Here is a 12,472-nt window from a genome sequence, read left to right on the forward strand (position 1 = left end):
AATTCCTGCATTGAGGGGAACACTAAACAAGATGATATCTAAAGTTCCTTCGAAATCCAAGATTCTATGCTTCTGTATGAAACTTCTATGTGCATCTACCTACCACATTTTTCTTTACAAAACCTAATAATTAAGTCAGTCTTCTGCAGCCTATCTTAATAGTTGTCCCGCCAGTCTCCTAACTTGGTCTTGATCTCAGAGTATACGGGAGAGAGGAGATGCTAACACAAGAATGTAAGAGAAAACTTCTTCACCCTTTCTACTTCTTACTTGGGCACACATGTTGAGTAGCTTTGTTCTAGAAATAAAGAGAAAATCAGATGTCATCTATTCACATTTTAATATAATGAAATTCTTTCTGAGTTGAATAAAGGTAAAATTGGATTTACTATTAAAAATAGAGAGGGGGAAAAAAATCAAACTTTCATGTTGTAAGGAAAAAATGACCAGGGTATAGTTTCTTATAGGTAAGTCTTCCATTTCATTTTAAGAGAAAATAGCTATGTTGTTAATAATTTTTAAACCTCACATGTTATAAACTCTCATTAACATATTTGAAATAGCATTGTTAATTAAAATATTAATAATTTATCTGATATTAAAATGAACACATATAACATTATTTGAATAATTAGTTTAATATTCATGGAAAAGTATTATGAATGGAGATGGAATAACTCTAATAGCCTACATATCAGATCACATAAAACTGAATGGCATTTGAACTTAATACCTTCTTACTAAAAACACTATCACTATGCAGAAGTTCCAATGCTGTGCAGCATTCTAGCCCCAAGGATCAGACCAGTTGGACATTAATGTGTGAGAGTGGACTCAGAATAATACTCTACACCTTTTCTCCTCTTATGACTTATTGATTCAGTCCTATCCTAATTCTATTATTCTCTCCATCTTTTTCCACCTATAGACCCTAAATATAAGTTTTCTCTAAAGCTCTTGCCTTAATAATATTAGCAAAGGGTTTCCTAGTGTGCATCATGTTCCAGGCACTGTGAGTTTTTATTCTTTATCTCATTTAATTCTCAAAATACCCACTCAGAATACTTTATTATCTTCAAATTAGAGAGATAAAATCGTTTGTCCAACATCTATACCAGTTAGTCAAAGAACTTACTCTTGCATCCGGATGTCTGCTTCCACTTTGCTTTGCTTCTCCTGCTTCCCAGGAGGAGCTCCCAAATTGCGAAAATTGAGGCCCCATAAGATACAATCCAAATCTTGGCAAGTGACTAGATATGAGGAAGAGAAAGATGGTGGAGTCAAAGAAAACGGAGATTCTGAGTCTGAATGGCTGGGAAAATTTTGAGGCCATTAATCAAAACCAGAGAATTGGTTTAGAGAAAGTAATAATAAGGAATCATTCTATGGCATTTTTTTTTAATACTAAGGTAAAATATCTGCAAAAATTTAAAATAGCCTACAAGATTGGATGGAGCTGTAAATAGATTTGAAGACTGGAAGAAGAGAAAGGTAATAATGGATGTGAAAAAGACGGAGCAGGAGATGGAATGGGACTTCTGTTTCAGGAAATTAGAAAACCTTGAGAGCAGTTAGTTATGTGGCTCACAATAGAAAATGAACAAGATATTCATAGGAGTATTAGATAACCGGCCTAGATAATGCTGATAATACAACTCTGTGTAGACTTCTTTGCTATGATTTTGAGATTTTTCTCCAATAATGCTTCTGGTGTGCTGAAACAAGAGAAGAAAAAACAGATGGAATGGGTTGCATAGGACTGGGAACTAACAAACTTGGAAAGTCAAGACAGCTTGTCCAACAAGTGGTAATAAACACGATATTACCATATTCCTGAATATAGTAAGGTAGGGAAACAAAATGTACCAAAACCATGACTATAAGCTGAAAGAAATGGAAAGGGGGAAAGGATAAACAATGCCAGTGATGATACAGCAAGTTCAACAGAGAGACAAAGGGAAGAGATTGCAAGATAGAAATTTGTAGCCAGAGCAGGACATTTCTAAGTGCACGATCTTGAGTGGAGTGGTTTCAAGTGATGAAGTAATTCAGAATGTGAATATGCTGCTAAAGAGTGGACTTGAAAGCCCTCAAAGATGAGGTTTAAGGAAGTTTGTGGCCTCTGTCTAAACAGTTGAAGCTCTAGAGTCAGACACACCTAAATTTGAATCCTGCCTATGCCACTTGTGATCTGAAGGTATTTAAACAGTTTCTTAACTTCTCTAAGCCTTACTTTTCTTCAGGTACAAAGTTCAGGGTAAGAGAGATGATAGTGGTACTATTCACAGTATTATTTTAAAATGTAAAAGAGAGAATGCATGTAAAAAGCTTAGCAGAGATATCATTCAAGTTAGCTTTCACTATCATTGTCATTGTTGCTATTAAAAACTGTCCTCAGGCCAGCCCCAGTGGCCTAGTAGTTGAGTTTGGCGTCCTCCACTTTGTCAGCCTGGGTTCAGTTCCTGGGCACAGACCTACACCACTCCCCCATTAGTGGCCATGCTGTGGCAGAAGCTTGCATACAAGAGGAGGAAAATTGGCGACAGATGTTAGCTCAGGGTGAATCTTGATCAGCTAAAACAAACAAACAAAAAAAACCTGTCCTCAGTTATTCAGGAAAAAAGGACAAAGAAGAAGTCACACAAGAAAGTATTGCTCAATTTCAATTCCAAGAGCCTGACTTGAGGCTTAAATTTCAAACTTCCATCCCTGTACTTTCTGAAGTACAGTGAACAGGTCAGGAACAAACACTTCACGACTGTGAACACAGAGGTTGAAGATAAAACACTCACTGGGTCTGTTACCAAATAAGACCCAAGATCTGAATGCTCAGGGCATTCTCCTCCCATCCAAACATCTGATGAAACTATTAATGATCAAGAAAATGACAAAAAAGGATGACTTCCATAAGAAAAGGAAGAGAAGATAAAGATCTAAAATTAATCAATTCCATAATTGAATGCTAAAAATCAAAATTAGCTATGATAGTCTGTACTTGTAATGAAGTGGCCACATTACTAGATAAAATCCTCAAAGACAACTAAGAAGTGGGATGCACTCCAGCAGGCACCATCTCCAAAGTAGTCCTTTTAATGAAAAGTTAATTCTCTAGGGAGAAATTCTCAGAGAGCCTGATACTGTAAAGAAGCTTGTACATATGCACAATGAGAAGGTCTGCAACTTTCATCAGAATTTCAAAGAAGCACATGACCCCGCTATTTAAAAGCCACTTCTCACATGTATATAGTAAATATTTTTAGGAGGTTTGAAAGAGAATAGTTTCAAAACCTAACAAAACACTTCAACTTTACATTGATGGCTTATGATACTAGTTATTATTTCATATCATAACATCGCCATATAGCAACACCAAACTTACCAAAGACTCCTTCCCATTAGTCCTCCCACCATTTCTGCAGCCCTCATTAACAGGGCATATACTAGGGAGGTGTCGGAGTCAAGGAAAGAATTAGTGAGAAACCCATAACTTACAGAAGCTCGTTCTAGTCAACTACTCAAAAAGAACTCTGCTTAACGCGCCTACTCAAAATCCATGATTCTTCTTTTATTCTAAGAAAAACTTGATTTTTTTTTTTCAACATATCAATGTGCCCCCTGGAAGATCAGTTCTCAGCCCATTTTGTAACTAAGGATGAACAGTAAAATGCAAGTGGAAATTGGTTGAAATTTCTGGAAGAATTCTTTAAAAGGGAGCTCCTTTAGCTAGAATGCATTTCTCTTTTTCTTTTCTTTCTCATTCCCTTCCTGCCAAGGTCAAGAGTTTCAGCAACTATCTGGAACCATTAGGAGACCTTGAAGACAGAAGATATGTGCTAAGAATGGCTGATCTATAATACAGAAAGTAGTCCAAGGTGACATCATGGAACTTTAAACCCTCCCTGGAGCATCTTCCTGTACATTTTCTATGCGAAAAAAATAATAATAAAATCTCTAACTTTTAAGGCTTCAGGGTTTGTTGTTGTTCTTATTTATTTAGGGATTTTTGTGGAAAGAACAGGAATAGTGCCTGTTCCCACCAACCAGAATGGAAAACCTCATAATTCATGGAACATTGGGTAAAGTTCTCACAAGATCATGCCTCCACACTGGGGAATAATTAGCTCTGGACTAAACACTAACTTGTCCCTTCCCAGAAAATCTTAAAACCAAAACTCAAAAGACCAAACTGTTTCCAAGTAACAACTGAATCCCAGCAAAAGGCTCAAGAATATTTATGAGAAGACAAAAGTATCCCAACAAAGAATACTTTTACCCAACAAGGTAAAATTCACAATGTGTAGAATCCAACCAAAAGTTACCAGGTAGGCAAATAGAAAAATATGACTCACAATGAGGAGAAAAATCGTCAATTAAAACCAATCAAGAAATGACACATGTATTAGAACTGTCAGACAAGGAGATTAAAACAGTAATTATACCTATATCTCACATGTTCAAAAAGCTAGAAGAAATATTGAACATGTTAAATAGAGATATGGAAGATATTTTTTTAATTGAGTGTCTACACATAAAATCACAATTCTGAGATAAAAAATACACTGCACAGGATTAACAGAAGACTAGACATTACACCAGAAAAGATCAGGGACCTAGGAGACAAGGCAATGGGAACTACCCAAAGTGAAATGAAGTGAGTCATAGAACACTTCAAGCAGCCTAATATGTATGTAATTGGAACCTCTGAAAAAGAAGAGGATGAAGAGAAGACATAGATAATATTTGAAAAAATAATGGCCGAACATTTTCCAAATTTGATTTAAAAACACTATAAGCCTACAAATCCAAGAATCTCAATGAGCCCTAGGCAAAAGAAACATGAAGAAATCTACACCAAGCCATCATAATCAAGTTTCTCAAATCAAGTGATAAGAGAAAAATCTTAAAACCATCCAGGTGGGGGTGGAGGAAGACACACATTAGTTATAGAAGAAGAAAGATAAGGATGACAGAATGTTTTTTCATCATAAGTAATGCAAAGGAGTAGAGAAGCAACATCTCTAAAGCACTGAAAGAAAAAAAAATCACCTTCAAACTAGAATTATATACCCCACAAAAATATCTTTTAGAAACAAAGGTGAAATAACTTTTCAGACATAAAAAAGCTGAACAAATTAATCTACAGCAGACCCACTCTACAACAGTAGTGTATAAGAAATCCTTCAGCTAAAAGGAAAATGATGTCAAATGGACAGAAGGATCTACACCAAGGAATAAAGAGAGACACCAGAAATTAAAATTGCAGAGGGTAGAGTACTTTCAAACTCAGCTGATGATGTCATCACTAGGCTGAAATCAATATCAGACAAAGATATTAGAAGAATAGAAAATTGTATTGACAGAAAGATCACTTTCCAGGGCACTTGAGTTGGAGGAAGGAATTGACTGTCAAATGGTACGAGTAATATTTTGGGGTTTATGGAAATGCTCTATATCTTGAACATGTTGGTAGATTCATGGGTGTACACATCTTTCAAAACTCATCAAATTGTGCGCTTTAAATCAGTACAGTTTGTTGTATGTAAATTATACCTCAATAAAGCTGATTAAAACAAAACAAGTTGAATGAAAACCGCATATCTGGTAGATACTGTTGTTTGGCTCACTTGGAGACCACTCCGATCTCCTTTTAGAATGTCTTCTCTACTGCAGAGGCTAGAAAAGTAAAAAGAACATTTCCCATTTCTCCTCACTGTTTTCGTATGTTACTTCTCTAGTAACCCAAACAGAAACTCACTTAAGACTTTACTTAAGGACAGAATTATGTAGAAAGAAGCGCAAAGAACAAATCATCCATTTTGCTGGTATGGGCCATGGCAAAGACAGCAAGTTTCTGGAGCTGATCACTTCCTGACTGTGACAGAAGTTTCCTTGGTGGCTCATTTCTGCAGAGAATTTTTGCAAGTAATCCCTAGAAATGCACCTGGAGCCTATATTTCTAGTCTGTAAACTAGATATGCTCAATAATAATTCCTTCACTTTAAAAACGAATAAAACAGTACTCTAAATAGATATGGAATTATCAAACAGTCATATCTCAGTAAAGATAGGGTGAGAGACCAAACTAGATCAACCCTTCTGTCCCTCTCTGTTACCAGAGCCCCTATTTAGGTTCATTCTATGTGTTTCATAGCTCAGTTCCAAAGGGAGTTTTGTGGATTTCCACCAGAGATTTTCATAGTTGGTCCAGAATCAAAACAGTGTTTCTAACGTCTTTGCTACCGGACTTTTTACTTTATGATCCAACTATTGGAACACAATCTTTCTGCGTAAAGAAGATTTTCTGATGCCAAATCAACAAGATAATTGCCCTAGGCAAGTTCCAAGCTGAGCTTGCTCCCCACACCCCTGCCCCCAGCCCCACCAATGGAACATCTCAAGGCAGTGTAGACTTGTCTTCTAATGTAATTTCTTTCCCTTGACTCTTTCATTGCTTCCATCTTCAGTTTTTAGTTTGGGAAAGGGAGTCATTAGGAAGAAAGAGCTCAGCATCCTTGCCAATTGTTCCGTTCTTGCCCATTGAACTCTGTTATCATCCCTTCAATGAATGTAACTGAATTCCTTTGGCACCACCCACCCTGGGTCAGTGGCAATGACAGCAGTAAAATAAAGAAGCTGCTAAATGTTTCCATTCCCTCTGCATCTCATCTCATTGTCAGCCTCCATATGCCTCTGTTTCTGTCTCTGTCTACCTCATTCTCCGGCTTTCTCTGTGTGTGTCTCTCTCTCCTCATTTAAAGAAAGCTGTGCTGTGCAGATGATTCACACATCTTGACTTTTCTCTCTCATCTAAATTTAAACTAAATCAAACAGTTTCATGTGACTGTTTAAAACATCACAGATGTTGAGGATATTACCAACATCAGCTGCTTTTCTTCCCTAAAAATTATGTTTCACCATGTGTCAAAACCCAGCAGAGGGCATCCTTCCATTTCAGATGCATGAATACTTCAGGAAAAAGGCTCTACAATTCCAGCAGTGCATTCCATTCTCAACAGCGCATTGGAATAACAGAGGGACTACTGCAGTAGGAGGGGAATTTGTTATATAAGTTTTTCTGGAGGCTTAACCTCCATTTTGAATTATAGATTTAGAAGTAATTCTCCTTCTTTAAGAAAAAAAAAAAGGAAGAAATCTTCATCTCTGCCCTCTTTACAGAATTGGGGCATTAGCATCAAATTTCAGAAGCAAGAAGGTAGCACCTATGTGATCCTCCCTCCGCTAGGCTACTATGTATGTAAATACAGTGATCACAGAGAATAAGCAACTGAGAAAGAAATTTGCACCCTACCTCTGTTGTCTGTTGCCCTCTCTCTCTATCCCTCAACCTGAAAGACACATAGCAGCAAAGACACTACAGCCTGGTAGACTGTCTCAGAAGGAGGAAGAAAATAAGCATGGTGAAGAGCAGTGGATGGGGTATGGCCAACCTGATACCTGTGTAAGTAGGCAGTTGCCCACGAAGTTTAATTGTGAAGATTCACAGAAATGAAAATTCCACAATGAGAAATATCTTACATTATCAGAAGAATTTTTCCTGAGTTAAAAGGCAAATGCACACAACCCTCATCAGTCATTTTTTCCCTGGTATAGATGAGTTTATCGGATCCTTTCCTTATGGAAGAATATCTTAGGCAGAGAAAGAAAGAATATGAGGAGATAATATAGTATCATTCACACGTCCATTCAACATCTGGTTTTGAGCACGTTGTGCCAAGCCCTGTTCCAGGTGCTAAGAATATATCAGCAAACACACTGTGCAAGATCCCCTTCCGTGAGGTGATGTGCAGAAGAGTGAGGGTTTGGGGAGTCGGACAGACCTTACTTTGAGTCTGGCCCTGCCACTAGCCAGCTATGTGACTTTGAGCAAATGGATTAATCTTTTCTTTTGCAAAACAGGGATAATAATTGTTAATATTCATTGAAAACATACTTTGTTCCAGGCACAGGAACTGAGCACTTCTATATGTATACATGTATTTTATTTCATAAAATCCTCACAATTAACATATAAGTTCTATTATCAGTCTCATTTTACTAATGAGGAAACCAAGGCACAGAGGGATTTGTAAATTGCCCAGAATTACATGGACATATCAGAGCAGGAATGTGAAACAAGGCTCGCCTCTTAACAAGTATGCCATATAAGAGAGTCAATTTCTGGAGCTGGCCCAGTGGCATAGAGGTTAAGTTTGCATGCTTTACTTCCCAGGGTTCTCTGGTTCAGACCCTGGATGTAGACCTATCACCACTCGTCAAGCCATGCTCAGGTGGCATCCCACGGAGAAGAACTAGAAGGACCTACAACTAGGATATACAACTACGTACTGGGGCCTTGGGGGGAAAAAAAAAGAGGAAGATTGACAACAGATGCTAGCTCAGGGCCAATTTAAAAAAAAGGAGAAAGAAAGAGTCAATTTCTAAGGCTATCTTGAGGATTAGATGAGATGACAGGTATAAACCTGAGATGCAGAATAGTATTATTATTATTATTTGTCATTATTATTACTGCCATTGTTGTAGCTTTCTGAGACCTAAGGGTATATGTTGAAAAAATAATAAAAGAGGTTCAATACTTTAACTAGAATTCCTCTGCTTCACAATGTAGTCTGTGCCCAGCTCCAGTTAAAAGTAAGATTGCATAACGTCATAGCTATTAAATCATGGCTCCTCTGCATTTATCTTTCCATATGATGACAGGCTGCTTCTAACAGCTATGGCTCTAGATGGGATATCAGAATACAGCTTCCTTGTAACAAAACATGAGCATTTCCTGCTCTGGATTTTTCTAACCTCCTCTAAAAGCTGAAGGTTAAGACCAGATGCTGAACAAAACCAAGATCCAAGTATCCATCTGCGGTTTGATGCCGCTCTTTGTTCTCTGATAAGTGATCGTGTAGCCAGTCCCAAAACCCTCAACCGCTGGTGTCCCTTCACTCTTTGCTCTCACTCTTTCCAAAGTGCACTCTCCTCAGGCTTCTCACTGATTGAGTGTGTTCATAGATCAATGGGGGTTAATTACGCTAATGGTATTCTTCAAAGGGAGATGAAACAGACACGTTTTGTTGCTGCTCTGGGAGTTCTCTCTGCTTACTGTAAGCCTGAATTTGTGTCTCACATCGCTGCAATACCAAAATCAAGAATAATTTTAAACAACAAGCAGATAAAATTCTGGCTCCAGGCCTCATTTCTTATTGATTTCATTTAAAGACTGTCATCTTAGGTTCATTAGGTAGGAAACTGACTGTTCGATAACGGAGTATAAGAAAATTCACAAATGTATATCTTATAAATATTCCATTTTTCTTGCCTGCACGAAAAAAAATTAGTTTTTATCCCACATGTCAAGCTTCACAATGCAAAACTCAAGTCAACTGAACATTTTTAAAATGTATCCTATTCAAAAAGGCAATTTCATGCTGATTTTTATCTCGCTGTGCTTCTGCAGAGATGAACACTGTAGCAACACACTGTTTGGGGTAGAAATAAGTGCTTCAATCCCCTTAGTTCGAACTCCAAAAAATAGCAAGTGTCCTGGTAGTTACACTGCAAATTGCCTTGTCCTAGGCTTATAGATTTCTATCAACACTGATTGGGTTCAATAAAAAAGATTTTTCTGAGCAGAGAACTCACCCCAAGATAATGGCCATCGATGAAGACCACGGGGAGGGAGGGGGCTTCGGAAACCCGTCGGCATCGTTCATCTAACTCTTTTCCATAGTCACCATTCAGAGCTATATTTTTCTCTTCAAATTTTACTCGATGGTTTTGGAAGATCTTTCTAACCAGTTCACATCTTTCAAAGGTTGTCCGTACCACACGAAGACAAGTGGTATAAATCACGACCCGGTCAAATTCTAGGTCAGTTGATGGTTGCTGAAGGGAAAACATTGCAGTGTCAGTGTGTTTGCACTTACTTTCTTACGTCTTTTTATTTTAAGACAATCAACGTTTTAGCAACTGTCTTATACATTAAAGGCATGCAATAAAAGTTGAGTGAGGGCTGGATTTGTCAATTTTGACACGTCTTTATGTTAGAACATCTGTAATCAAGAAAGGGATAACAATCAACATAATTTAAACGACAACTTAATTGACAGTATTTTTTCTGTTCTCAGTGGCATATCAAATAATGGCATATCTTAAAATTGGTGCTGTCTTACATGGCATGCCATGTGGTGAAATAAGGAACGGTCGAATTATTTTTCTCATGTTATGTAGACGTTGTTCAATTGCTATATCTGCCTCTTAAACCCAAAGTCAAATATGTGGCTGAATAGTCCAGGTTAGTATTTAGCCATTTGAAAATTCTTCTACTTATCAATTTACCAAATGTTATAGTCTTTTGAGCCATGATTTCCTGGGAACAGTAAGACCTATATCGCAGGATTGTTCCGAAGTTTAAGTAGCACAACATATGTGCACACCCTCTCTTGAGTGACAGGGCTCCCACGTGCAGTGAGAAGGCTCTGCCACAAGGAATAAAACACTGAGTGACTCAGAGAGAGTGCGTAGAAACCAACACCAAAGTGGGCAGTGGATCAAAGCCAGGCATGAAAGGAAACAACGAAACGGGCACACTGCAACAGAGGCAAGCATGTCTCAAAATCAAAGTGAAGACTCGCTATGTGAGAATCTTTTTTTCTACATTTCCTGCTACACCAGCAATCAGTGACTGCATTCCTGGCAACCCCCGCGCAGCACAGCTAGGGCCATGCCAGGGAGGTCCTGACACCATCAGGAAAGATCTTCTTTCTCCTTATCACAGCCTTACTGGTAAGAGACTGAACAGAATACAGCTATATCCCAAGACCAAGGGACATGTGAGTCTTCACGGGGCTACAGTTGTTCAAAAACAACTGCACAATTGTAAACCCCCGTAAAGTCAAAACTTTGATTGGAAACCACTCCAGACATCTAAATTCTAGAACCAGAAGGTCAGATACTAAGCTCCATCACTCTGTATTCAAAGAAATCAGAGCGCTCTGCTGGATGCAAATGTACACATAGACCTAAAAACATCTAAACTCTTGAAGATGGCAATGCAATTGGTCTCCATCTCACCAAGAAAGAAGACATTTTTTTTTCCTGATGATAAAATTTATGAAAGATGTAAGAATCATTTCTTCCCTCAAAAGAGTTTAGAGGCTGAGTTTAAAACCCAGAGGCCTGCAGAGGCCAACCTGGTGTCATAAATGCTGGGCCCGGCCAGGAGTAAAGGAGATATTAGTGAGAGGCAGGGAGAGCATGACCTGAAAGGAAAAATGTTACTCAGCTTCAGGCTAGCCTCAGGCTCACAGGCAGGTCACTCAGTGTTGTCAGACATGATTACCTTAAATATAAGCTTGAAATCTGGATTCTTACAGGAAATTTTCCGCTTTCTAAATGGTAGCACCTGATTAAAAACATATTGAGACTATGTGGACCAATATATGGGAGTGCTGAATTTGGCCTGTAGACTGCTAATTTATGAACATGGGGATAGAGAGAGCATCAGATATACCCAGACTCTGTCACCAGCCATCTGTGTGTCTTTGGGAAGCTAATGAACTATGAAGCCTCAGTTTTCTCATCTGTCAAATGTGATAATAGCAATAGCTACCTAACAGTTTTGCTGAGAAAATTAAGTAAGGAAGAATATGAAAACAATTAGTGTAAGGCTTGAAATGTAGTACTATGCTAAGCTAAACAGTGAAAAAATATTATACTCCACAATGTGAAAATTTTAAGATTAAAAACAAAAGTAAATCAGTGGAAAAAATCTGTGTAATTAATGACAAGAAAAGAAGATTACTGCTATACATTAGATTAAGAAGCATCAGTCTTCAGAGAGCAATTAATTGCCCAAGTGCTTATGGCCTCTCTTCATGTTCATGATTACGGGCAAGCAGGACTCAAGGAACTTACTGTAAAGATGGCAGCTTTGGGAAGAGCACCAAAGTTCTTTTTCTGATATTATTTGAGGAATTATGCGTTGTTCCTCTGGTTTCAGAGGCTGCTATAACTGCATTTGGTTGTACCAAAATGTTCATTTTCCTCAGTGGATTCAAAAGCTTTTGAAATATTTGATAAGAAATACATTTCCCCCATGTGTAGAAGTGGGAAAGTTTAAGATCAAATCATCCTGCTGCCTCATTAACCAATTCACATACAACATATGCTCATACAACAAATGCAGGGTACCACTTTTCTTTATGCCGCTAAGAGACATGTATTTAAAAAATAGTAAAAAGATGAACTCCTATCAGGTGGCCATGTTGGATGCTGTCTCATGCAAAGGATAACAAAAATATCCCTTCACCTACTGTTAAGAAGGAGCTTTGCCTGAAATCAGTGGCTCTCCGAGAGTGGGAATGTTAGAATAAACTAGGGAGCTTTTAAAAATCCCCAGAGCCCAGGCTGAGCATATACCAATTAAATCAGAATCACCGAGGGTGGGACCTCAGAAGTGAGA

General features: G+C 38.0%; 1 protein-coding gene across 1 annotated transcript in view; it reads right to left on the minus strand.

The window, feature by feature from the left end:
- The window catches only part of GRXCR1 (glutaredoxin and cysteine rich domain containing 1), a 111,662-nt gene that overhangs the window by 41,577 nt on the left and 57,613 nt on the right, over nt 1-12,472 (minus strand). Inside the window, exon 2 of the mRNA XM_014857104.3 lies at nt 9,652-9,894. Within this exon, the coding sequence (XP_014712590.3) occupies nt 9,652-9,894 (243 nt within the window). The remainder of the gene's footprint in view (nt 1-9,651; nt 9,895-12,472) is intronic.

This window comes from Equus asinus, chromosome 3 (genome assembly GCF_041296235.1).
Source record: "Equus asinus isolate D_3611 breed Donkey chromosome 3, EquAss-T2T_v2, whole genome shotgun sequence".
Lineage (NCBI taxonomy): Eukaryota > Metazoa > Chordata > Mammalia > Perissodactyla > Equidae > Equus > Equus asinus.